Below are 26271 nucleotides of genomic sequence, written 5' to 3'. Positions count from 1 at the left end.
ACTTTGATCCACGAACATAATATATGATAACATGTCATGTCAGTCAGTTGGTAAATCTAGTCCATTTAGTTAATCTAGTTCATTTCTTTGTAAGAAGCATAAATCTGAAAGATAGTATAAATGAGACATTTCCTTAACTAACTTAATCATAAGAAAAAAACCTTACAAAAATAAATGAAATCCCACCCAAAACAATAATGTGAAAGACTGCCAAGTTCGATAATATGGGAATGCTTCGCCTATAAAAGAAGTGAGATCTGAATAAGTACCAAGTTCTATAGTTACATATACCTCAGTTCAAAATAGTTACTTTTTAATGATGTTACTTGGCAAGTTTTAATAGAAAATTAAATACTTGATTCATTGCGTTTAGTAGGTTTATAACAAGGTGTGTGAAAACTTGCCAAGTAGCATCATTAAAAAGTAACTATTTTGAACTGAGGTATATGTAACTATAGAACTTGGTACTTATTCAGATCTCACTTCTTTTATAGGCGAAGCATTCCCATATTATCGAACTTGGCAGTCTTTCACATTATTGTTTTGGGTGGGATCAAAACTTACTCACATAACACCACTCCTGTACAAATTCATCAAAAATCTTCATTTCCCGTACATAAAACAGCAAAAAAATTAAATATAGCTACCTCGTCAGAATTACAATTTTATTATATTAGTGTGATGAAGATTGCGGTCGCATCATTTCCGTAGTCATTTGAGACGAGACTCGAAAGGGGAATTTCATACGCATAGCTTTTTGACGAGTATTTTCTGACTTTGTTAATTGCTTCTGTGGATGCCTGGGTTATATTGCATTTAGCTAGAGTTTAATTATTATTTAAATACTTACCCATTTGTGATAAAAAGGTAATACGAACGATAAAATTCTGTCATTTTCATAATGCCTACTAGATTTTTATTTCTTACTGCAACAACATCCTTTTGATTTCAACACTTTTTTGCTAAAATAGCTTAGCAAGATAGGATCAAATTTGGCAAGGAGGTAGGTTAATTTTATCTCCATGACATAGTTTTCTCGGGTCACTAGCAATAATCTAGTAACATACATTATAAATACATTCATACTTCACGCAATTTTTTGACGGGAAATCATCGAATGACTCTTCCGGCTCTGGGTTAACAGCGTGAGGAATTGTCAGACTCTTACTCACATCACTTAAAACCCATCATGTTCCTACAAGGTCTTTGATGTATTAGGGCCGCGATAAATCTGTCGAACAATCCTATAGCACATACTTTACGCCTTGTTGGGCCATTTAGTTTTTAGGTTAAAAGAAACATGAATAAAACTTAAAAATAATTCTAATATATGTCCATACAAAGGTGATGAACTTATTTACAAAATGTCAAATTCGATTATTTTTAACCTGAAAGTCAACTTTGATCGTTGTCTCGATTCTGATTGATTGCCTTTTAATATTAGGCTTACTGATAAGCCTGTAAATAATGATTATATTCAAGTTCAATAATGATGATTCTATCAACAGTTGATATTGGTTTTGATCGTATCAACAAATTGCTTGGTTTTGTTTTAGATGTTTTTTTAGGTTTATTATAATTATATTACACTGTTGCTGCGAAGATGTCCTTTCCTGTGCCTATATAAATAAGTTCGTAACTTTCAAGGATATAACGCAAGATAATTAGATAATTTACTAGCTTCCGCAGTGATTTAAACTGCGTTGGGAGTAGTAATGTAAGCTTTCCTCAATAAGTGAGCTATCGAACACCGAAAGGTTTTTCAAGCAAAACTAGCATTTCCAGAAATAACAAACTATGTTTAGACTCAGATAACATGTAGGTTCGTTATATTACCTACAGCCAAAGCACTAAAATACACACATAAATTCCAGAAAATGAATACACATTTCATAAAACCTATTCCTCCTTCCACATTTCTCAGAAAACTTTAATACATCTTGACCACTAAGACTGAGTGCTCTGCAGGCTATCAACAATGTTTAATAGCCTCTATCTCTACACACCCTTTAAACTGAAAGTAGCGTGAAGACGAATTAGTTAGTAGATAACAATGGGAGCGTTTTAACTGCATTTTTACGTGACCTCTAGCAGCGCTCAACCTTTTCATAGTGTTGTGATTTATTTAACAGTAGCTATTTCTTGTAGTTTTGTTTTCTTAATAAGAAAATTGACGCCTACCCGGATACTTTTCCATTATGTTATATGTGTGTTTACTCATATTTTACTACTGTCTTTTTAGTCAGTTTTATAAGCTGTGTACTTTTTCAGGATAGTTGGATGGTGGACAGAAACTTATAGGCTCTTGCACCAGTTGTTTTAATCAGCTGTCGTTTGGTCACCGTTTGGAACCAGATGATGAGGGTTTATTCTAAGAAAGTTATTCTGTACAGTTCAATTATAACTTAAATACAATAAAAATTTACATATTTATCGAACAACGATTGAGAACGTCTGCTTCTCAGCGTAACATTGTAACTGCAAACTTATTTGCGACATTTACTGTTGACTATAAACTCACAAGAAGTCTATGAAAAATTGTATTTTATTAAGCAATTGCTATAAAGAGGAATGTCGCATAAAATATATGAGCTTTAATGTATGCTGTAAATTAGAAATGAGAGGTAATAAAACATGTTCATAAATAATCTAGTTATTCTTGCTTTGTATGTAATGACATTATTTACGTAATTTCTACTGCGTTCTGCTTTTTTTTCATTTGTAAGGCGACAAAGAGGTATGATGATTTCAGTAATACTGGCCGTCGCCACTGATAAATGGTTATAGAAATAATAATTGCGATACTTACGTTGAGTTGCACCTTTTAACTATGACGACCAAGAAACTATTTTCAGTTGCCAAATCGCTGACCAAATAGGCGGCAAGTATGCGGCTGGTTATGGTGTGGTTATCGTTATAGTTAAATGGTGCAATTCACCCTTAATTATTGTAGTAGTGATTCCTAACTAATTCTCGATGACTTTTAAGTCTTTATAAACAAAATAATTAATCGATGTTCTCAATAAATTAATTGTCGTTTTAAAACTCATTAGGCAAGTAGACAGCACTATGTGTAATTTCTGCTAGTTTCATAGAATATCTCACGTCTCAGAATGTGAAATTGCTCTCACCTGCGGCTTGTACAGTCGACAACTAAAGCTGAAGTTTTATATGGCATACGCTTACTTCAAACACCTTAATACATATAAAATATTTTATAAGCAAAGTTTTAACGAACAGTGATTTCTTTTTGTATGACATACAAAACATAAAATTATAAAGGTGCTTGAAAAAGCTTCACATCATCATATGATTAAATATTGAAACCGACTTTGGTAGGTGTTAAATAAAATGTTATAACTTTTGAATTTAGTTATAAGTAATTATTAACGATTTAATAAAACCATGATTGTTAAATTTTACTTCTCTACAAAGAAAGGATGCCTAATCTAACTGAAAGAAATCAGAGAAAAATATAATTCAAAACATGCATTTTCAAAACATACATACACTGACTGTACCTGTACTTGGTTGATTAAAATCAAGTTGCACCTCAAGTTAGTCACCCAAGCATAGTGTTCGTTACTCTATGACATAGTATACCAGCAATTACACTTGGTGACAACAATTTCATGGTCCATAACATTTACTTTAGTAGAGTTTACTTACATATTGTTGACAAATATTACATGATACTAGGCTTTGGCTTTGTCTGCATGGTTAAATAGTGGTAGTAAGTATGAAAAATCTATACTTTTCAGCTGGATTTATGCAAGATACTGCCGACCTAGCACATTGCCTGCATACTCTATTTCTTCAGTTTCATACCCCGATGGGACGGGAATCTAACAAGACTGGGGAGAGATCAGGCACAGGACATTTACGTGCTCTCTGATGTACGGACAATTAATTGTTAATTTACGGAATATTATAATAAAATAAATTACAGAATGTTTTCCACTTTGACTTTCCTTTATTAAGTACAAGGTCAGTAAAAAAGTTTAACTGTAACTGTGCGAAGAAATATTCAATATAACCTTTGTTCCATTATAATAAGGGTTTGGTGTTATGGTGTACTGCAGCAACACTATTTCGTAAGTTATTATTGTGCCGATTACCTGAAATTTAAAAAAATAAATTTGATATTCGGTAAGTATTTTACCGTACTTATTCCAGTGAGTCACGTTTGAAAACTTACTTTCAAAACCATATTTCGAGTGACATAAAAGAACTTTCCGGTCAATCCTACTTTAGTATGATGTAGTTGTAACTGAAATCGACGAACCTGAAAAATGCATTTAAAAAGAGGATTTTTGATGTTTTTTAATGTTAAGCAGGCTAAATACAAAATATGTTGCTTAGTTCGAGGGATAGTTTACTAGTAATGTGATATGCGATGTGATTTTTCTCTGAAGCTTTATATAAAAAAATATAAAAAAAAACTTTTTCATAATCCCTACTATTATGACTTTTTAATCCCTACTATTGTGTAGTAAAATATATAAAACCTCACCTCATTATCATAAAGTGTAGAAGGTACATCATACACCGCATGCACAGGTTCCAAAGCAGCACAGTGCACGTTAGAAGCGAAGAGAGACAGCATCGTGGCTCGGAGTACCAGGAATAGAAACGAGTATAAGTAGTAAAGAAGGTAGGATGGTGATGTCAGAGCTCTGAAAAACAAAATAGTGTGTTCGATTCTTGAGATTGTCTTTTGTTATCTATGTTATTGAATTTTTATGTTTGGTAACTTACTGTTTGGTCTGTAGTTCATTGCAAAATTTGAAGCTGGCATAATTTCGACTGAAAATAAAGTAAACTGAAATTAGAATTTATTTTTTATACAAATACTTTGTGGTTAAGTACCAGTTTAGTATCCAACAGCTTATTCCTTAGGAACTAGTGAAGACTACGTTAGTGTACCCAATTTGAAAATTAAATTAATATTTTATTGACATAGCATATCAGTAGAAATCTGAAAAACTTACTGCAAAGAGTTGAAAAGCTGCAAGCAGATGTAGAAGAGATCGGTGAAGAACGCCAGTAGAATAAAGGAACTGATGTGATTGTCAATTTCTTTTACCAGTCTCACTAACTTGGAGTAGTGGACCCTGAGAGTGGACCAAGGAATCATATTATCCTGCAAATAAAAGAGATACAAATTCATACATTATTCAAAATTATGTAAAATCAACATAATATTATAAAAGCGGCAGTTTTGTTAATGTCAAAAAAATTGTTTATGGCGAAACCAATTTCCCCAGTAAATAGGTTAAAGTGTTAACGGACGCTAAGACAAATTTAAAATGAAACTTTATACTTACCTTGTCTTTTTTAGAATTAGCAGTAACAACTTGATTCAAACTCCGAAAGTAAGCTGTAATGTAAATACTAAAACAGGTGATGAGAACATCATTGAAACTCCAAACGAAGGTTGACTGAAGACACAAGTACTGAAACATATGGAAAGACTTAAAATCATTATTAAAAGAAATAAGGATGAAAGTATAACGCACTAAAATGTTGAAAAAGCAAATGAGTAGACGAGAAGGACGAAATCAATTTGAATGACCTTTAATATGAAACTGAACAAAAGTTCTTAAATAAATTTAGAAATAAGGAAAAAGCAGAAGCAGGTAGCATAGGTGTGTGTAAAAACCTCAAATAAGAAAGCCCAGAAAAGGCTGTAAGGTACGTATTTGAACACATAGGGCATCCTGTGCACAACGTAGTTCTCCATCACATTGGTAGTAATCCCGGCTTCTTTGAGGCAATGCATGACAAATGTTAAGTTGAAACTCGTGCAGAGGATGTGTTCCACTGAAATAATAAAAATAACTATTTTAAGAAAGAACATGTATAACACAGTACACAATATAATATTAAGTAAGTAATGATATAGTAGCTGCTGTAGTTTCATTGGTGTCAAACGTGATGGTGCTTCAAGACAAAATTTAACCATCATCATAGGCCTATTTATTGCTTCTGACACCCAGAGAGATAGCAAGATCATCCACAAACATGCTAGCATTTTCGTCCACAAAAATACCCTTTACTGGCTGACTTATATTCTTATTATACTTTTTGGAATAAATGACTCATTTCTTACCCAAAGCCAGTGCCATAGCAACATAAGCAATCACGCAGCATTTAACAATGACTTTGTTTTGCAACTTCAGTTCAGTTAACCCTTGTTCGGTTTCAGTTGCCCTCGCCATCAACCTCGGCCATTGTTTCGCTAACTTCAGAAATAGCACCGCCGAAATTAGCGACGTTACGTAAAATATGACGTTTGCTGAAAAAATGGTAGGTTAGGTAAAAGGGTTAAATTCGAATCTATTATAATTTTATTAGTCGCAGTCGACATTTTGAAGTCATCGCTCTTTGCTTTTTATTTATGTTTTATGAAATCTTGCAATAGACATGAAAAGTAAACACAATATACTTACATATAGAATTCAGTGTGACTTCGGTTTGAAAGAAGAGTAGAATAGAGAAGCAAGACATCACCAATTGGCCCAACAAGGTGGTGAAATTGTAAATGAAGTATAAAGACACAATTTTGTACCTAAAAACCATTCACAAAATTGAAAAAAGAACAATCTTTCAACATAATTAAGCCTTATCAATGCGTATTAGGTTGCTCAGGTGACGGGATTGATAAGGTCAGATATAAGCAGTCGCCCCATAAAAAAAATTGGTACTCTGCAATTGAATAATTGGGGAACCCCAACATATTTGGAAAAAGGCTTGGATGGTGAGGATGACTATATAAGAATAACTAGAGACAATTATAATGCTTTTATTAGTATGTTTACAGGGATGCGTATGCGAGGATAGAAGTACAGAAGTTCTAGCTCTAAACGTACCTGGTCCCATCAGCGTAGGCTTGTCCAAGGCCCTGAAGAGGAAAGAACCCAGTCCACCTGGCTAGGCGCATCGCGTGACGTAAGCAAACATGTAGACTACAACGCTTGTTCGATCTTCTCATCGTCAGTTCATGGACTTTCATTGTTATCCTGTAAGAAGTCAGATTTGATTGCTATCATTATGTATTTCGTAGTTCGAGTACGGTTCTAAATTAATAAAGTCAGTAATTATAAAAATAATTGCACCGGGTCAAATGTTATTTTATGTTGATGATTATGATGATGTAATTTTTTTAAAGAAGAGAGAGAGTAGGTGTACCTTCCAGAGCATACAATTTCGGTTGGATATTCTCCCAAACAATCTCAGGAACTAAGGACTCTGGAACACTTCAGAATCTTATTCTTAAAAATGTCAACAATATTTATTTCGAAACAAAATTGTCTCCTCAAATTTGCAATAGTCTATAGTATTTTCTTTCAAAACCCCTTCCATTTTATCTCCAACACACGCAAGTACCTGGCAGGTTACACTATTATTATACTCTCCTGGACCCTTGTACTCTATCGAGGCACCGATAAGGCCCCGGTGATTTGTAACCGGCGTAGGGCCTGGCGATAAAAATATATTACCTAAATGCCTTTCTAAAATGATTTGGGTATTATACGCCTCGGTTAGGGTATAAGAACGGTGTTATAGATTAAGCTGTGCCAACTTTGAAATAAACTAAATTGTTTTTTGGGAATTTTGGTGATGAATATCATAGGAGTTAAGGACATATTCAATAGATTTTTTTTGTAAGAGGTTGAGAAACTCACCTTAGCCAAATAGGAGTTGTCTAAGTATAATTTTCAGAAGACAGTGATTGAAAGTAAACGACTATCCAGCAATTGTTTTCAGTGATGTATATACCTCTTGAATTTCTTACTTATGTAGAACTCATCAAAATATTTGTGACAAGTCCTCGATCTATACTAATATTCATAAAGCTGAAGTATGTTTGTTTGTTTGAACCCGCTAAGCTCAAGACCCACTGGTCCCATTTGAAAAAAATATCCACTGTAAGATAGCTCAGTTATTGATGATGGCTATAATAGCCTACTTTTTATGGGAGGTGCGAATAATTTCCCATGGCATGCGAATAAAACCGTAGACGGAAGCTAGTCTATTGATACAAACATAAAATATATTTGTTATTCCAGACTTTACATGTTAAATAATTCAGTAGCAAATGACGTGACCGATGTGTTACTTAATCCATTTACTCTTGACATTATAACTGTTGATCCGATTGCTACAAATCAAAGATTCAGAGACATAACAAATGAAGGAAATTCGTCATCCACATACAAGTAAATGTTTTAACTATCAAAGGGTAAATACTTAGGTTAGGAATTTAATTGGTTTTGTTAGTTTTAGGTGAGCGTTCGGCTGTTAACAAATAGACGTTCGTTAGTGTTTTGTTTTGGATTTGATAATGTGTAAGTTTATTATTGTTGTCATATTATAATCCTTATGTTTCTAACCGTTCTTGATATTTGTGATCATCACTATCGGTTTGTTTCTTTGCAGTATTTATGGTAAGAGCATCTTATCTTTTTCTTTCGGAATCATCATATCTTTCTCATTCCTCATCAATATCTCTTGTTTTTGTGTCAGATTATTTAATAGTCACAACTGATTCGTTTTTTTTCACGTCAGTAGCCGCCAGGAGGATTTGATAAAACTCGGATACTTGGGCCCTTTAGTTATAAAGAGATTAAACCTGCGACTTACCTGATTAGAAAAATAGATTAGTTTTGGAGGATCTTCAGTTTAAGTGAAAATCATTTTTTTAGAAATCGTTTGTGTTACATAAGATCTTCGATTCAGTGAATGATATGATACAGAATTCCAACCCAATAAAGTGGAACTTGCATCCCAACAATACGTTTTACGACATACAATTTGGCAAATGGTCACTATGAAATATTATTTCAGTCGTTAGAATTGGGGTCAAGTGCGAGATAAGTATAAAATATTTTATTGCTGCTAAAAACTTTTGTAATCTACTGTATTTGTTGGAGAATATTATTCATTTATGTTGATTCTATATCATGTGAAATGTAGCTGACTTTATAGCTACATTGATGTTATAAAGATCATATTTCTTCTTTGGACTGTACCGTACTAATACCGTACTAATACTTAAATCTACTAAATATACCAAACAAGCTAAATCTCTGTTCTTCTGGCAGAATTGGTGAACCTTCAAAATGGACCTTAGTGCCTCCGCAAATTGCATGCACACTCAAACTTTTTAGTTAGTCGATACTTAGTCATACCATATATCTCCGTCCTATCTAAAAGTCCGGTCAAACTATCAGCCGACTAAAAGTCTGTATTTCGCGGAGGATCTTCCCACTAAACAAAGCTGGACAGAAGTTGGTTTTATAATAGAAATATCTCAGTTTGCAGCCCATTTTGCTACGGAAGAGCCTTCACAGTAGTTCACAGGCGTCAGTTACCGTACAAGACCAATTTCCCCGAACACAATTTGAAAAGTTCTTCAAGGCAATTTAGTTTAGTGCCAGAACCAACAGTAGGTACTTTTGTTGTTGAAATGAATGATGCTGTTGATAAATTGTGCTGTCTCCTTTGGCGGGTTGCCCGTTTGTAATAACGCTTTGTGTTATAAGTGGGTTCAAATTAAATTTTTTAGGAATAGTTTTTGGTATAATATTTAGACTTTAATTTTGCCTTAATTGATATCAGATGGAATTTATAGTTGACCATTTTAAGTAATTTTTTGTTCATCAAATATTTTTTGATTAAGCTCCTAATTTGAAGATCCACATTACGGAATATTTTACTGCCTCTTTCGACTAATATTGGCAATTTTTTTACACCAAGATGACCATTATACATCGTTCAAATTGGAGTTCACTTAGATTACTGACAATCTGCTAAGAACTAACAAGAAGTTCCTACCAGGTGTTTTTTTAAAACGCTATATCAAATATTTACTATATCATGTGCAGTAAATAATCTGCCCTTTCCATGTAATACAAAGTTTATTCAAGTGACACGTGCAGTATCAAAACAAATTACGGACGGGCATCAACATGTCATTTCAGTAGCTATCGATAACCACAGATTGTAGGTCAGTTATCGAGTCGATGTTATTGCGGCCTGCTGCCATTTCAGGTACCTATAGTTTTATAATTATATATACAGACTTATTTACAAGTTTATAAAAACAAATTTAAAAAAGGCATTGAAAAACTCCTCCTTATCGCGGTCTACTGGGAGTATGCCCAAAAGTCTGTCAAAAATTGTATCAATTTTATTTATTTTCAATGTTATGAAGAGTTTGTTATCTTTAGTGTCATCACCCTGCTTTATCGTCCCACTGCTAAGCACAGGCGTCCTCTCACATAGAGAAAGATTAGGGATACGGGTTGATGATTTAAGACTTTATAGTCTAGGTTTACTTGACATGTTTTTCTTCTTATTACTCCTTAGTCATGATGATGATGATGATGATGACTCCTTAGTCAGCGGGAGGGGTCATTCGATAATTCTCCAAAAAGGTTGGGTCAGTTAAAGTTTTATTCAAGACTGTCTCAGCTGCAGTTCAGTGCCTGTTAGGCAGTTTTTTTTTTCACTTATTACTTCATTATAATAAAGAATAGCCTTGCTTATAGCCATTCTCCATATCCAGCAGTGAAATATTTTTAAATATTCCCAGTGGTTCCTGGTATCAGCACGTTCAAGTAAACTCTTTTCTGCTATCCTGTTTGATATCTTAGTGATTTTTCATGAAGTAATTTTAACCTCGAAGGTGTGCAGACTAGAAAATATTGTGTGGTGTATACTATGTAACAAAGATGAGAGTGAAGAGATGGATGTGGGAAATAATGAGACTGGAAATGAGCTGAAGCTTCACGGTAGCTTTACTTTGAGAGAATTTATCCTAAGACTAGCTTCCGCCAACAGTTTCACCTACGTTCTTTGGGAATTACTTCATGCACCCGGATAAGAAAGTGGTTCATCTTCTCTCGATAAATGGCCTACCTAATACTGAAAGAGTTTTTCAAATCGGATCAGCAGTTCTTCAGTTTAGCGTGTTAACCAAGTTAACAAATAAGTACTGTTTAGCCTATTAAGTACCTAATTTAGATTTATGACAAGACTCGACAATTTAAAAGTTATAAAAATTTAAGTGGGTACCGACTCATAATTCCTTTTTATGACTCGATAATCTACCTTAGAAGGTTAATCATGAAATTCAAATTAGAATGAGTATCAGAATAAGTATCATTTTATAAATGATGAAAAAAGGGAAACTTTAAGAATTAGTCAGACTTAATCTTTATCATGTCTGGTCATTTTCTGTCGTTTCAGTTATTTTTTTTAAAGACCTAAAAGCAGTTTAGGATAGTTCAAGAATTTTGCATTAATTGTGAAAAAGTAAAAAAAAATTGGTAAATTCGTTACTCAAAATTTTCATCATGTAAATCCATTTTATTTGATCATCAAAACAAAAATAAATTAAATCGAAACACGACATTCTCTGATACAAAAAATACAATAAAAAAATAACTACAGCATTTTATATTTGCCAAACATTTAAAAACCATTAGTGTTCGATAGCTTTAAATAAATAATAGTTTTGGAACAAAAAACTATCGCAATAACGATTTAATTGCTTATAGTTTTATCTGACACGATCGCTTTTTATATCAAGTGCAGGCAAATTATAGTTTTTTTTTGTGTTGCAATTTAATTGCACGACACTTTAAATTAGTTTTTCAAATGGGCAAACAGGTAAAAGTTTGTAATTTTTGATAGTTTTTGAAATATCAATAACAAGAGGGAACATTTGTTATAATAATTCATTGATATACCTTGTAGGGACGGATAATAACTTGTATAACTGATAATTTTGTAATTTAATAAACAAAACATATTTGACTGGTCGATAGTTCACTTTCAGTATTGATCTTGTCCGTTATATAAGTAAAAGCAAAATCCCTGTCGAACTCCCTCGATAACACTTTTTTATTGCAACTCATTCTAAACTCAATTTAAGATTAAAATGAGAACAATTACATTATGAAAACAAACTTACCTCTATGCGAGTCAAGTTCACTGTTTTGTATAACGAATACATTTCACATTTTACATGTTTCCTCGCAATGATTATAGAGAAAAACAATACCTATCAATCACTTACTAGGAAATTGTAAAGCTCAAGTGTTTTTCTCCTTATATAGGCTGTATTATTTTACCTTTATTAAATCAAGGGCCAAAGAACCAGTATTTTTTATTCCTGGGCCTTTGTAGATATTTTTTTAAGTAGATACAAGTATGTACATGTTTATTAGTTGCCAATTTTCTTTGTTTTTCTTCAGTATAACTGAAGTGTTTATAAGGAAAATATGAGTATAAACAGCTAAGACGATGAGGTAAAGTGCCTGACTCTTGACAATATCATTCCTTTGAGACTTTCTGATTTAAGAGCGTTATAATCTAGATCAAAGGTCTTGATTAAGATTTGTTTTAGATAAACAATAGACATTATTATGTCCTTTGTAATGTTGAGTAAAATCAGAGAGTAGAAAAGTATGAGTATCTTGCTTTTGAGTTACCTTTATTTGACGGTTGATAAATAGATTTTTGAAGTCACAACAGTAGGTACCGATATAAGTTACTGATTTTCTTTACAAAATATGACGTTTTCTAGCTTAATATAGATTGGTTTCACCTTCATCCCAAGTGATGAAGGGTGAAACCGCAGGTTTCATTATTTGGGAACCTTTGCGCTTATGACGGTAAAAAGTATTTCGTTCAAATTGGACCAGAAGTTCCTGAGATTAGCGCGTTCGAGCAAACAAACTCATGAGCTTAATAACATTAGTATAGAAGGCTTGCGTTTTAGGTTAAACGTGAAAGGTTCTAACAAAACGAAAACACTCTATACAACAACAATTAAAGCCTACACTCAATAGCAGTCCATGATAATAATATGTAACCACTTGTAACTCAATAATCCACAATAAATAATTATTAAAACCTACAGAACACTAATGCAAAATGGATGGAACAACGTTATCTCGAACATCAGTGTTGGCAGTGTGAACACCGTGAATTATCTCTTCAGAACATGGGAGCGGTTGGCACCGAATCGTAACATGGATTTGTACTCCTTGGAAAAGTTTAAGAAGTATAAAAATGATTGGAATTGTAAGTACAAGTTTTCTTTTTTGAATGGTTGCACATTTCGTCTATGTACCTAAGTACGTCAAAAAATCTAATGGTCGGTTTTTTGAATATGAACGATATAATGAAAATTAATGTATCAAGGTGTTCAGGTAAATATTAAAATATTAATGGAATTGAAATCGCCTCTAAAAACTGCATCGTGCATCGACAATCTTGGATTTTAGAAAGTTTTTATAATATGCATTTATTGAGTGTGTTTCAAAGGTTAGTCATTAAGTTAGAAAAATTTGTGCCCGTTTTCTATAAGATAGAACAGAATGCTATTTCAGTTGATAAGGCTTCTATCTAGTTGGTGAAATTGGACCAAATAGCCAGAAAAACAGACCACACATAAGAAAATAAAATCAATGGTTTGGAATTTATGCATCTTACCATATTTACGACGGTGGTCCGCAAAACATTTTTAATTCAGTTATAACTTTTTATCTTTTTACGGAACGAAAATATTCAATTCAGTTTATTTCCGTAATAAAAACTTTTGCTTCGAGACGACAACAAGAGTATTAAACGATGTAATGGGACTTACCTGAAAAGTTTACCCCTTAACCTTTTGACTAAGACTTAACCATTTTGGATAAACATTACCTACCACCTGAAAAAGTGTGCCTAAGACATATCCGACTTTAACCTAGGTACAAAAGTTTAAAGTCATTTTTATTTTTAATTTGTAAAAATAACTTCATATTAAATGACTTATTCTTCTTTCTAAAATACTTTGAAATCAAACGACTAAAAGTATTGGTTCTTGAATAGATGCTGATTTATTTTTAATTGGTATAAGAGGCACATAAATCATACATTAAAATCTTCATTAAACACGCAATATTACCTAAAGCATTAAAACTGGCCTACTTTAGTCATTAAACCACACAGCCAAACAGCAATTCTACCAAACTTGAATACCACCGAATATTATTAATTGTCTCCCAAACAAAACTTTGTTCCATAATTAGTTAACTTCAAGCTAGTTCTTATCCCGTTTTGCTAAATCCAAGGCTTAGTACAAAGATCTATTGTTCCCGAGAGAGTATACACTAAAGCAGGGAATAAACAAACAAATAGAACAGAGTTCTTTGGCAATAGAACATCGGATGCACCTGATTTAGTTAATGAGGAATCTTAATTTAGTAGTAGCTTGTGTCGATAAATGTCGAAGGTAGCTGGATTAAGGAAGATAAATGAGTAATAGAAGTAGCGTATTTTTAACTTCTGAAAATAGTTTATCGATGTTCAGAATGTTATTTGAAGATATAGCAGACCTCGATTTAACGACCTCGATGGCGCAATGGTCACCATGACCATAGACCATGGTACTAGATGATGATTATATAGATGTGTGTGATTCGAAATAAAGAAAATCGAATTAAGTATAATGAAGTCCGCCTTCAAAACGAAATAATATCAAATATGACTTTTTTTCATTTTTCACATTTCAATTAAATATTGGGTATGTTTTGAGCATATAAAATTAGTAAAAATTTGAGACAGAAGTACGAAACATTGCCTTTTCTTTTTTCTCGAACCTCCTTCTTAATCCATTTAACGCAGAAAATTACTGCACAAAAACTACTTTTTTCAGACCCAGTACATGTCCGCTATCAGGATCAAGTGATGGCTGAAAAAGAGAAACCACGTACGACCTTCCAAACAGCGATGAAGGTGACCTTGACAATAGGCCAGTGCTTTGGCCTGAACCCAGTCCAGGGTATCAGAGAGAAAGACGCTTCGAAATTGAGGTAAGTAAGAGAGCAACTGCTAAAATAAGAGTATCAGCACACTGCAGATTAAACAGTCGGCCAACAGTTGACCCGATGGCCAGTTTTTTAAAAGAATATTTTGATTCCAATCGTAGTTTTCAGTCGGTCTAATACCGGCTAAATTCATGTTCATACCGATTAACTAGCCCAAATAATTTATTAAATAATAACTTCCCTGTCCATGAGTCATATGTGATACACACCGATTATTATACTATAGTATCTGCTTCGTGGACAGTGAGGTGGTTAAGTTTGTAAACTTATACTCGAAGTCTACAAGATGCTTTTGATTGAAACCACAGAATCTTTTTTGTGTTGGTTAGATTAAAAAAGTTTGTTCTTCGCAGTATATTTAAATCGAACAATAAACTATTCATATTGAAAGTAAATATTTAAAATGCATATGAATGCATTACTGCTAAAATGTAAAAATATTTAGGTACTTTATTTGTCTACTCTTACCACTCAGACTTGTGGTTCTATGAATAATACAAACTTATATTTGGACAAGAAATTGAGAGTGGAATTTAAAAAAATAATGGAGGCCATCTTTATTTTTCGAGTGCAGAATTGGCTCATCAACTCTTTGATGGTACAATCGCAATCACGAGTGCATGAATATTTTACTTTAAATTTATTTTTGTAATAATGACGTGAAAGCAAAGAATAATATATATAGCACCCAGTTAGATGATAATGAATTTCTTTGTGCATTTATTTTTTAAATGTAGCTTTAATGGTGTCTTTGTAATGAGATGCTTCTTTAATTTAAATAAAGAATAGGGGAATTGCGTGTAAACGGTTTTTTTCTGCGCTAATTATAACGTAATGTTGTGAATTTTGTAAACGTGTTTTTTTCTCTTGCTATCTAATAATATATTTATGATTAAATTGGTTTCATAGACGATTGCAAGTTAGAAATTGCTCAGCTTGATTGATCAATTTTGAAGCAATAAGAAATAGAATATTGAGTATTGTATTTTTCTATAAATATTTTCACGAGCTTTTTATACTAAAGTTTATAGTGTAGTAGAATTTAAACGACTGACAGATTCATAGAGTTATAGTGTCGTTTAGATTGTTATAGGACACTGCAAAATGGTCGTATAAATATTGGTAGGACACTATACATAGACAACTTACAACAAAATATTGTTTACTTCTTTCACACTGGTTTCAAGTAAGAATATAGTTCTAATCAATCAACTTCTGGTTCCTCGAAGTTGGCTCCTATCGTGGATAGTCAAAAAGTATCAACAAATAAGGGTAAAATTATTTAACGAGAGCTGTAGGTATCACGAATCTTGAGAACCTACATCTGCGCAGAAGTGATTTATTAGCAAACAACCAATCCCGAGTGACGGCTATGACGCGATGCGCTGTGGGCCAATCACCGCTTTAGCCCGCCCCCGCGCCTCACTTCATACCACAAAAGGGACCCAATAAATTACTTCTGCGCATGTGAAGATCAGAGCTCAAGATTCGTGCCGATAACTATACTAAATAACTACATATAACTTCTTTTTTTTTTCAGCAGTATATTACACAGAAGGCACATAATATAGAGCTTATAATAAAGTAAAGTACATAATTGTTTGTTTCAGATTCAAATTACTATCAGGGCGTTGCCTTTTTACGTTTTTTTCTTTGATTGGTCAGTTCATCATGGCGTTTGTACTATTTCTGAGTTTATTCAAAGAAACTTCGTCTACAGTAGATACTGCAAGTAAGTTTTAAGTATGTAATTCATTATATTTTTAATTTATTTAATGAACGTGAGTATGGTAATGGAGCTGTTGATACGTTATCTAAATGTATTTTTTGACAGCTAAAAAATGATAGTTGTTATATTACTCAGCTTCCACAAATTATACATAGTTGCTTGAAATAATTCGTCACTTTATAGTACGTCAGGTGATGGAAGTCAAACAAAGTAACTTATTAGATAAAGGAGTATGGAAGAAGAGGACAGTGAAAATTAAGATTTTGACAGGAATATGATGATGATGAATTAATTGATGACCAAATGACCTAGTACTGATGTTTTCAGCTGCACTAATATTCTACTGTTTTGGCTTCACAACAACTATACTGTTTTTCCGCATCGCAACAAATTGGCCGAAGCTATGCATGCATATTGCAAAAGTTGAGAGTGTAGATCCTAATACAGACAACAAATTAGGAAAGAAGTTCAATATTGCTTGTTTTTCGATACTATTCTTGGCGCTGAGTAAGTATCTAGTTTAGTTATTTTTTTTAAATATCTTACATTAGGGAATTTTTATGTTTAAAAAAATATTTTTACACAGAAAAATATGGAAGCCGAAAAATTACAACAATTGCCCGAAGTTAAATAACACAAAAAAACAAAATAGGCTTGTAAATATTCCATGCGGTATTTCACCACAAAAGCAACAAATACAATTTTCCATCAAAACATTATGTGTATTGAAGTAAATTCATATAACAAATTATTTTTCTACTTTCAGTGGAGCACTTATTTTCAGAACTGCATGGAATATCCATAGCTCTGGACTGCTTCCCTGATACTCCTGTATACGAGAGTTTCATGAAACACAGCTTTCAGTGGCTCTTTGGTTTCATACCGTACAGTGACTTCGCAGGAGGTATGGCTCATGTAAGTAATACATACTTTTCCTGAAAGGCTATAGTTGCCCGTAGCTGTGTAGCTCGGGTTGAGGGGGTCAAATAGGCAGTCGCTCCTTGTAAAACACTGGAACTCAGCTGAATCCGGTTAGACTGGGACCCGACCCCAACATAGTTGGGAAAAGGCTCGGAAGATGATGACGTTGTAGCTCACCGAAGCTACACCCTAACGAATTTTACTACATATTAACTATGTTCATTTTATCGATATATATAGAGTGACCGACTGATATATATATAGAGGTACTTTAGTATTTATTATATTAAAAAGGATTTTTTTCAGTTTTCCAATCTCCAATGTACATTTAACTGGAACTTTGCCGATGTGTTCGTCATCTGCATGAGTATGTACTTGACCGCGAGGCTCGAACAAGTCAATCAAAGGATTATTGCCGCTAAAGATAAGGTACATTATCATTATTACATTGCAGATTATTTGTTTACAATGGATTTCAATAATATATATCTGTTTGTTTATTTCTATACTAACGATGAAATTATTTCTATGGGGCTAATATCAAAATTCTACCTCTAGTTATCAAAACAACAGATAATAGGATATTGACAATCGCAGTCAGAAGTCTAAAACAATACATGAAACAAACTCTGTCAACATGCATTCTTGGATATAGGCAGGTTGTGTGAAATTTTCAGTAACACAAAAGCTTTTGCTCCTAACAACCTCGCAGTAGATTCAATAGTAGAATTTAATTGGAACACAATTTACTGTCTATTCATCATTTTGGTGTCATCATCAGCCAAGGACATTCACTGCTGAACACAGGTCTTTCACATAGATATCCAAAAGAACCGGTTAGAAGCGGTTTCTATAAAGCGTGCACTCACGCTCGTCACATCGTCCGCCCCGTTCGTTGGTGACCCTTATACAGTTACTGTTTTCCAGAATTCCCCATCGTCATTCTGGCGCACAATGCGAGAAGACTACAACAGATCAGTGCACCTCGTCAGGCAGGTGGACAAGATCATTGGAGGCGTGGTGTTTATATCATTCGCTAGTAACCTGTTCTTTGTATGCTCACAACTGCTGCATACACTTGCGTGAGTATAAATATTGGGACACTTTTGATACATTGTTGGATAGACCAATGTTAAGGTGTGGAACTTGCGTTGTGGGAGCTAACACAATTGATAAACTACCTATACATATTTATGAATATATGTAACACCCAGACAACAGCCAATAAGCATGCTTATCAGACAAATGTTCACTGACTAGAAATCGAACTCGAGACATCAGGTTCGCCACTCTGGCATGATGAAATTGCCATTGCGGCAAATGGGGTCGTCAATAACCAGTTGAATACTATTCAGTGCTTTGGGTGTTAAATGTTCGTGGAAGATTACGTAGATTAATAAACATGAAAATTGAGTAGTCAAGGAAATCTTGGATTAAATTTTTGTACACGTGTTAACTTTTTGTAATAACACGGTTAACGTTTATTTAATGGACTGTTTCTCTTATACAGGGAAAAAATAATTTCTTATCCTGTGGAAATTACCTAAAGAAGTTTAAATTATACATGTTTTATCTCGTGCACTTTGTTCACAGAGGAGGTATAAAGGCGTCTCAGAGATGCAAGCCAGAAATTGGAGCAGATCGAAGGTAAATAAATACCTACATAATTACATACTGTAAGTGTACCGTCCAACAAGTGGATCATCCGATCGTTTTGTTTTGGTTACCACTGGCACATATTATTACATAGTTACACTGGTTCGAGCAATGACGCCTAAATTCAAGTGTGTATGGGCGACAGACCTTTTGCTATGTTTATTAGACCAATACGAGCATAAACAACTCGCATCGCTAAATCCGTTAGTCTGAAAATGCTCTAAAACATGGTGGTTGGTTTGGCTACTAGTAAGAGCCAAAATTGTGCGTGTAAAATACTATATAGGTACAATAAACTGACGTACACGGAGCGCTCAGATTTTAATAATAAAAGGTTATGAGGTATTTTTATGTGTTTTTTTGAGCCCAAAGCTGCAGGTATATTAGGAATTTAATTCCACATGAAATTAACTTTTGTACAAACCCTCAATATTAGAATTTATTAAAGAACTGTAAAACAACTTTGCCGATCCGAAGATGCTAGCTAGTTAAATAGAGGTACTTCACGGTGGACCAAATGTTCCTGAACTCTGCAGTGGGAAACTAAGATATCACTCTGATGATGAAGAAGTAACTAGAAGCCAACATAGAAGTTATTTGAGAAGAACTAGAACTTGTATAATTTTACTCTCTGACTCTGTCTCGTTTCGGGTCGCAGCATTATGCTGAGCCAGGGCCGTATTGCGCGCTTTAAGACGCATATTTTCACCTTCTATTATTATTTCTGTATACTTAATGTGCCTAATTTTAAGTGTGTGTATGCGTCTATTGCTGCGCAGTAAAATTTATTTTCTTTCTTTCTATGCCAACTTAAGAAAGTAAAATTCAAGAAGACTCAAATTGGCACCTAAAACGTATCATCCACCAAAAGTCATCATTATTATAACTAAAAAAATATTCCAGATTCTTCTATGGCTACGAACACTCGATATACTTCGTGTTCTCCTTCTCGTTCCTGGTGATCAGATCTCTGGCTGTCTCCCTCACTGCATCCAAGGTTCATGCGGCTAGCTTGGAGCCAGCTTACTCGCTATATGACGTGTCTTCTGCTAACTATTGTGTTGAGGTAAGTTTGTGAGGACTGATGTTGCATGTGCATTTGTGGAAGATACAGTCAGGTCTCTGGCTGTCTCCCTCACTGCAGCCAAGGTTCATGCAGCTAGCTTGGAGCCAGCCTACTCGCTGTATGATGTGTCTTCTGCTAACTATTGTGTTGAGGTAAATGTGGTATGTGTGTGTTTAGGGGATATATACATGTGAATTGTAGAGCATTTGACAACGTATGTGATACTAAGTGTGTTTAACTTGTAGAAGGTAACAGATAGAAGAATTGTAGATTTACGGCGAAGGGTAATATAATATTTGTCAATATTTAGACTGTTCACACACATGACGTGCCACAGCCGAGGTGGCGATAAGACGGTTTTATAATAGTTCTACAGGCGGACAATCGCTTTAAGAAACTAAGCTAGCTCGGTTGCAATTTCGCAACCTTAGAAAATTTAATTATAAAATATTTAAAAAATCCGCAAGGTTATACGGTGCCCTGAATGTCGAGCTCCATATCTCTACGTGGTTGTCCACTTAGACGAGTAGAAGCGGAGAGAAAATTTTAACAGATATCATAGAAGCCAATGCATACAAATCTCTTGCAAAGTTTTCATAAGTGACCTTCCAAAGCAGACGTATGCTACAGTCGTCCTCAAAATAGGCCTTTGTTGCGAGATAGTCTTTTGTTAGCCATAGACAGAACACTCGTTCACTTACCTAATGAAAACTGGTAACATACGTTCTTTTTATAGTACACTGATCCAATTTAATACAATACAGCATTTTCAGTGAAATATGTTTAGAATTAATTGTGAAAAATAATAATACTTTCAATATAATGACAATGACAAAGAATTTGCAGGCTATTTGATTTTAAGGAATATTTTTGATTTTGTTATGAATTACTATCGGGAAAATTTCTAAACCTTAAGTAGTTTGATGTAGACGCCAGATTTTTACTATGGCACTTTTCGAAAGCACGATCTTAACACAAATAAGTGTAAAAAGTGTCGTTAATAGGAACGATCAAGTCTGTACTGATATATTATATCTAACACATAGTTTGGTCCACGGAAAAATAAGCTAAATATTTTGGTACTGAAAAACCAAGATGCAAAGCTTTATCTTTTTCGGGGTCAATTAAAAGTTTTATCAAAGTCGACCAACATGTTGTTTACTTTTGGCAAATTCTTCCGCAATAGAAAACTTCTGTTAGTAAACATGTATTTACGAAACTTGTACTAACTGACAAACTAAGTAAGAAGATTATCTCACAATAAAGAAGAATGAGAAGGGCCACTGAGAATAATTACATAATTGTAGACTGTTTTCTTTATTTGGAGCTCACACTCTCCTCACACTGTGGATGCAGCGGGAGCGAGTTTCAGACAGTTACTGACGAGAAACTATCTCTATCCTTTCTGGAGCCCTTTGTGTACTTGGACCGCGGTAACACTTACGAACGATCCCCGCCCTTTCTTCTAGCAAGACGTAATGTACTCAGGCCTTCAATCATACAAGTATGGACACCTACTTTTAGAGGAAGGCTCTTGTTTAAAAGTCAAGAAGCAAACACCATTAGTGAATTTATGAGCACCTTCATAAAGCTACATTGCCTTCTGAGCTAGTTTACTTATATTGGTATTAAAGTTAGCTATGTTTGTTTACAGGTGGAGAGGTTCCTTGATCAGATACATGGGGACACGGTGGCATTGAGCGGCCTTCAATTCTTTCACGTCAAGAGAGGACTGGTATTGACGGTAAGAAATCTTTACTTTGTTTGTTAAAACACGCTGTTATCAGGAACTACTGGATCGGTTTGAAAAATAATTTCAGTGTAAGAGCCAATGTATCGGAGATCCCTGGCGTAGTAGTTCTCAGTAGAGAAACCACTGGAAAAATTGTACTTTAAGCCATTTCGAATATCATGGCTTACTTATTTTTTGATGCTTTGTAATCCACAAATAATGTTTTGAAGTTTCCAAAATTTTTCACGTTACATGACCATTTTGGACGGTTTCAAAGCCTATTAAATCCTCAACTTACGAACACGATTACGAAAATGTTTGACGTCGGTCAACGCAGACTTAAGTGGGGAACAAAAAACAAACTTTTTTCACAATTTTGTTGTTGAATGTAATCGACTTTGTTTTTCACGTAACAGTTTATTATAAGCTGCGTACTGATTGAGCGAGCGATTCAGCGAGGCTGAGGAAGGGACATCTATCATCTTTTGGTCTATTAGTTCACGTTAGTCACGATGAGGCAGCATCAAAATCTTGTACATCATAAAGACAAAACGACAAATTAGCGACAGACTTTTAGACATCGACAAACATAACATCGTTTGTATCGTCTTTAAGCAATCAAACCTGTCAGCCTACCTATAAAATGCCTTCAACCCGACCGATCAAAGATTTGTCTCGCGGGGCTGCTCGCTCAGTCGGTACGCGACTGTAAGGCTACAAACACACTGCAGATTAAACGTCTGGCCGACTGTTTGCCCAATGGTTGGAAAAAATATTTTCGTGAATCCAATTTTTTTGTCGTATCAGTGTATTACGTACGTGTGTATTTCCATTCATCTTCATACCGGTTTACGAGCCCAAACCAACTATCGGCCGACTAAAAGTTTGTAGTGTGTACCGTGTGTACGCGTTCTAAAGCTACGTCACAATCTGTTGCGTACATATCTAAAGTAAGAGTTTCACTTGTTTTTGAATAGCAGTGTATTTTAGAAACTTTTTAACAATACGGTACGCAATTCATTGTTTTGTTCACTGTTTGGTAGAACATTGTTTTTGATTGCCATTTAACTGGGGGAAATTATTTCCATCGTGTTTTAGACAACAATGTTTTGATTATGGTTCTACAAAATACTTTCATTCGTGGCATCATTATTGTCATCATTTATCATGAGTATGTCATAAATAATCATTTTTATCTGTGAAGGTTTGTAATTAGCAATCTGACTAACTAGTTTTAAGTTAAGTCACGAATATGTTATTAATCTGTAAGCCTATATCTATAAACAATAAAAAAAACCTACAAATAACAGAAACACCATATATTACCTGCTACAAAAATTAAAAATAAGCAAGTGTAATAAAGCCACTATTTCAGTCTAGGAGCCACTCAACACGAAGTGGCGTAACTAACACTTTAAGTAAATTATACGCGTATCTTCACACCTAGTGCTCATATAATAATATTAAATGAACTTGTCGGCGCATGTCCGCACTCACAAAAGACTGATGTTACTTTCTGTAGGGTTCAAGTTATAAACGCAAGGCGTCTCTAAGGGTGCATCTGTCGAACGCGATGCCAATGCAAATCAAAATCGACTGTTTGTCATTTTTGCGTTGCGTTGCTTTGCGTTCATATCATCGCTCACTTAGGATGCACCGCAAGAATAAACCCCAGTAAGTAATCTCAGAAGCTTCAGTTTCATTGATCATTAGGGCTTGCTAGAGGTATATTTCTATTCACACATTCCATAGGGACCATCTGCTAGCCTGCTAGTAGAGTTTTCTGTACTCTAGCAGATTTTAGAAAAATAACGCGGTGCGACACGTTAACATACTCATGATTTGAAACGATCACTAATAACAGGTAGGGGAGAGTGGGGGAATTGCGGACGCGGGGTAAAAACGGACTAGCATGTATCTACTCACTCCTTCCCCCCGCGGCAGCCCGGTGCTGTCATCTGTTTCTTTAAGCCATTTTAGTGCCACGCAAAAACTTACGACAGCCGGCTGCGCACAGTTTGAACGGTAGGTAATTTTTTTTTTAAAAGTGCATAATGATCTAATTTTCAGTGTTTTTCAATTCAAGGGACAAGTCTGTATACTAAGTGATGGTAAAAAGTGATATTTTCTATGGATAGCTTTGTCAATGGGGTTTGCAGCGCCAATGTTTGTTTTTATGGAACGTTTTCATAACTTACAAATTTCTCTCTTTGATTATAAAATACCCAGTGGGGATAATTGCGGACAAGCCTTGCGGGGTAAATACGTACGTCTGCAATTACCCCTAATTCGATAAACTATTATGAAATCAATCAATAACTACTCATTTTTGAATGCCTCGGAAATATATATAAGAAAAAAGAACAATCATACACCATCGAATCAATACAAAAAGCTGTGCAAGAAATAAAAGACCAGATAACTTTTCGTCAGGCGGAAGAAAAATATGGTATTACCAGAGCTACTGTGTTTGACCAAGTGAAAAAGGGCAGTGTTTCTACAATACCAAAGAGAGGTTAAAATCCATTTTAAACGGAATACAAGAAAACGAACTGAAAATTTTGATTAAAATGTTGATGTTGAAATGTTGATTACGTTTGCATTTATTGTCAAGAAAAGTACAGTGATCCACCCGCCGAAGGTTGGATTATGTGTTCAAAGTGTGACAAGTGGGCTCATGAGAACTGCACTGTAGGAAGTTCTTCTAAAGGCTTTACTTGTGATTTTTGTAGCGATGTGGACCTAGTCCGTGAATACTCCATGCTGTCCGTAATTAACCCAGGGTCAGTCCGAATTTACCCCGAGCGCTACGGGTAATTACGGACAGACAAGGTTTTGTTTTTGCTAAAAATATTATATTTATTGACTGATCTCGTATAATAAGTATAATTGTTTTTGTAGATGAATAACTAAAGATTAATATTTAATCAAGACAGACTGATTATTACTGATAGTACGAATGTTGTGCGTTATTTCCCTTCAGCGTCCGCAATTCCCCCATCCTCCCCTATTTGAGATATTTATATTTTACTAAATCTACCGCGTTTTGCTTATAACTTGGACTGGTATTGTAAAAGTTACCGTCTACAGTTCTCCAAGGGAGTCGGTAATTAAATAATAACATCGGATTTGCGCTGCCTCGCTGCTTCTACGCTGAGCCCTGTCTTAGCGGTGTTCACAGCGACTGATTTGAATAAAAATAAGCTAAGAAAAATACTTAGGTAATAATAGTTGGGTCAAAGATTTTTATGCACATAGAATTTATTAATTCAGTTGTACCTTTCTAATCGGATGCCTGCTAGACTGACTGTATGTAGGCATCTATGGTACCTACAGAAAAAATACAAACACTCAAATTGATAATCTCCGTTTAGAAGTCCGAGTCCATTAGAATTAAGTATACCTCAAAAACCTATTATAAAAATTAAAAACAACTTTTCATAGGTTTATTTCCAAAAAGCTCTCCATTTTATACATAGGAGGACATATTCTATTCCATATATTCATTACCTTCATTTTAAATACATCTGTACACACCTTAACAAAGTCCCAATTGACTTATCCACCGTGCGGTTTTACTATTATGAGATTCCTTTGTATTCCACCGACGCGGGAAGACCAACAATATTATAATTAAGACAGCCCCTGGCTATAGATTAAAGGGTTGTTAGAGCAAAACTCTGCTGGCTTTATTAACTTACTGCGTATTTATTTAGGAAGATATAATAATATTTCTGTCTTTGGTGTGGATGTCATAAGGTTCTGCGTGATTTTTTGTAGCCTAAGGCTTGTACGTGAACCCCCTGAAAATACTTTACTACTGCAAGAATATACACCGTTTTCTAATTTTATAAATGCAAAAATAACGTCCATCTTATCTTTTCACTATATTCTGAAATTGGAGGATTTGTGGTGAATTCGAATAATAAAGTTATCAACTTTTAACTGTTTGTCTGGCTTTCATGCCAAAACTACTGAACCGATTTAATTGAAATTTGATACACATGTAGTCCAGAATCTTGGAAAGACTATGTAGGCTGCTTTTTATACGCGCCTGCCCTTATTCCAATTCTATTTGGGGTCGGTGCCGCATGTTTTCTTCTTCCATACTCTTCTACTCGTGGTGTTGTCGGAACCTCAAGGAACAGCCAGTTATTCATGATCATCATTTGTTTCAGATTGCGGGTACCATAGTGACGTATGAGTTGGTGCTGATGCAGTTCACAGGTATCACTCCAACGACATCGCCTGAGTCTGTCAGTGGTGTTATTAAGTAGAT

At 34.5% G+C, this 26271-nt stretch overlaps 3 protein-coding genes across 3 annotated transcripts in view; 2 read left to right on the top strand and 1 right to left on the bottom strand.

Annotated features, from left to right (window-relative positions):
* The window catches only part of LOC110384560 (uncharacterized), a 434794-nt gene that overhangs the window by 20089 nt on the left and 388434 nt on the right, over positions 1 to 26271 (top strand). The gene's annotated exons all lie outside the window — the stretch shown is intronic.
* On the bottom strand, positions 4002 to 7015 carry LOC110369672 (gustatory receptor 5a for trehalose). The gene is made up of 10 exons (XM_064034681.1): positions 6873 to 7015; positions 6453 to 6571; positions 6113 to 6298; positions 5663 to 5823; positions 5328 to 5456; positions 4992 to 5143; positions 4759 to 4806; positions 4514 to 4676; positions 4199 to 4285; positions 4002 to 4118 (listed from the first exon to the last, which is right to left on the bottom strand). The coding sequence occupies exons 1-10, from the start codon at positions 7013 to 7015 to the stop codon at positions 4002 to 4004; spliced, it is 1305 nt and encodes a 434-aa protein (XP_063890751.1).
* On the top strand, positions 12939 to 26269 carry LOC110384503 (gustatory receptor for sugar taste 64e). The gene is made up of 11 exons (XM_064035002.1): positions 12939 to 13098; positions 14717 to 14873; positions 16499 to 16620; positions 16945 to 17124; positions 17384 to 17532; positions 17845 to 17967; positions 18466 to 18620; positions 19132 to 19185; positions 20098 to 20260; positions 21915 to 22004; positions 26171 to 26269. The coding sequence occupies exons 1-11, from the start codon at positions 12942 to 12944 to the stop codon at positions 26267 to 26269; spliced, it is 1449 nt and encodes a 482-aa protein (XP_063891072.1). The 5' UTR covers positions 12939 to 12941.

Source organism: Helicoverpa armigera, chromosome 5 (genome assembly GCF_030705265.1).
Source record: "Helicoverpa armigera isolate CAAS_96S chromosome 5, ASM3070526v1, whole genome shotgun sequence".
NCBI lineage: Eukaryota > Metazoa > Arthropoda > Insecta > Lepidoptera > Noctuidae > Helicoverpa > Helicoverpa armigera.
The sequence above is the reverse complement of the archived record's forward strand: the minus strand, read 5'-3'. Positions and strand labels throughout refer to the sequence as shown.

Excerpts from the sequence above, each read along its gene's own strand:
- LOC110369672 (XM_064034681.1), bottom strand. The coding sequence starts at position 7,015 with ATGAAAGTCCATGAACTGACGATGAGAAGATCGAACAAGCGTTGTAGT. Across the intron at positions 5,457-5,662 it reads TCTGGGCTTTCTTATTTGAG|TACTTGTGTCTTCAGTCAAC; the intron begins GTTTTTACACAC and ends CATATGTTTCAG. Across the intron at positions 4,807-4,991 it reads CAGCTTTTCAACTCTTTGCA|TCGAAATTATGCCAGCTTCA; the intron begins GTAAGTTTTTCA and ends CTTTATTTTCAG.
- LOC110384503 (XM_064035002.1), top strand. The coding sequence starts at position 12,942 with ATGCAAAATGGATGGAACAACGTTATCTCGAACATCAGTGTTGGCAGT. Across the intron at positions 13,099-14,716 it reads GTATAAAAATGATTGGAATT|ACCCAGTACATGTCCGCTAT; the intron begins GTAAGTACAAGT and ends TACTTTTTTCAG. Across the intron at positions 19,186-20,097 it reads GAAATTGGAGCAGATCGAAG|ATTCTTCTATGGCTACGAAC; the intron begins GTAAATAAATAC and ends AAAATATTCCAG.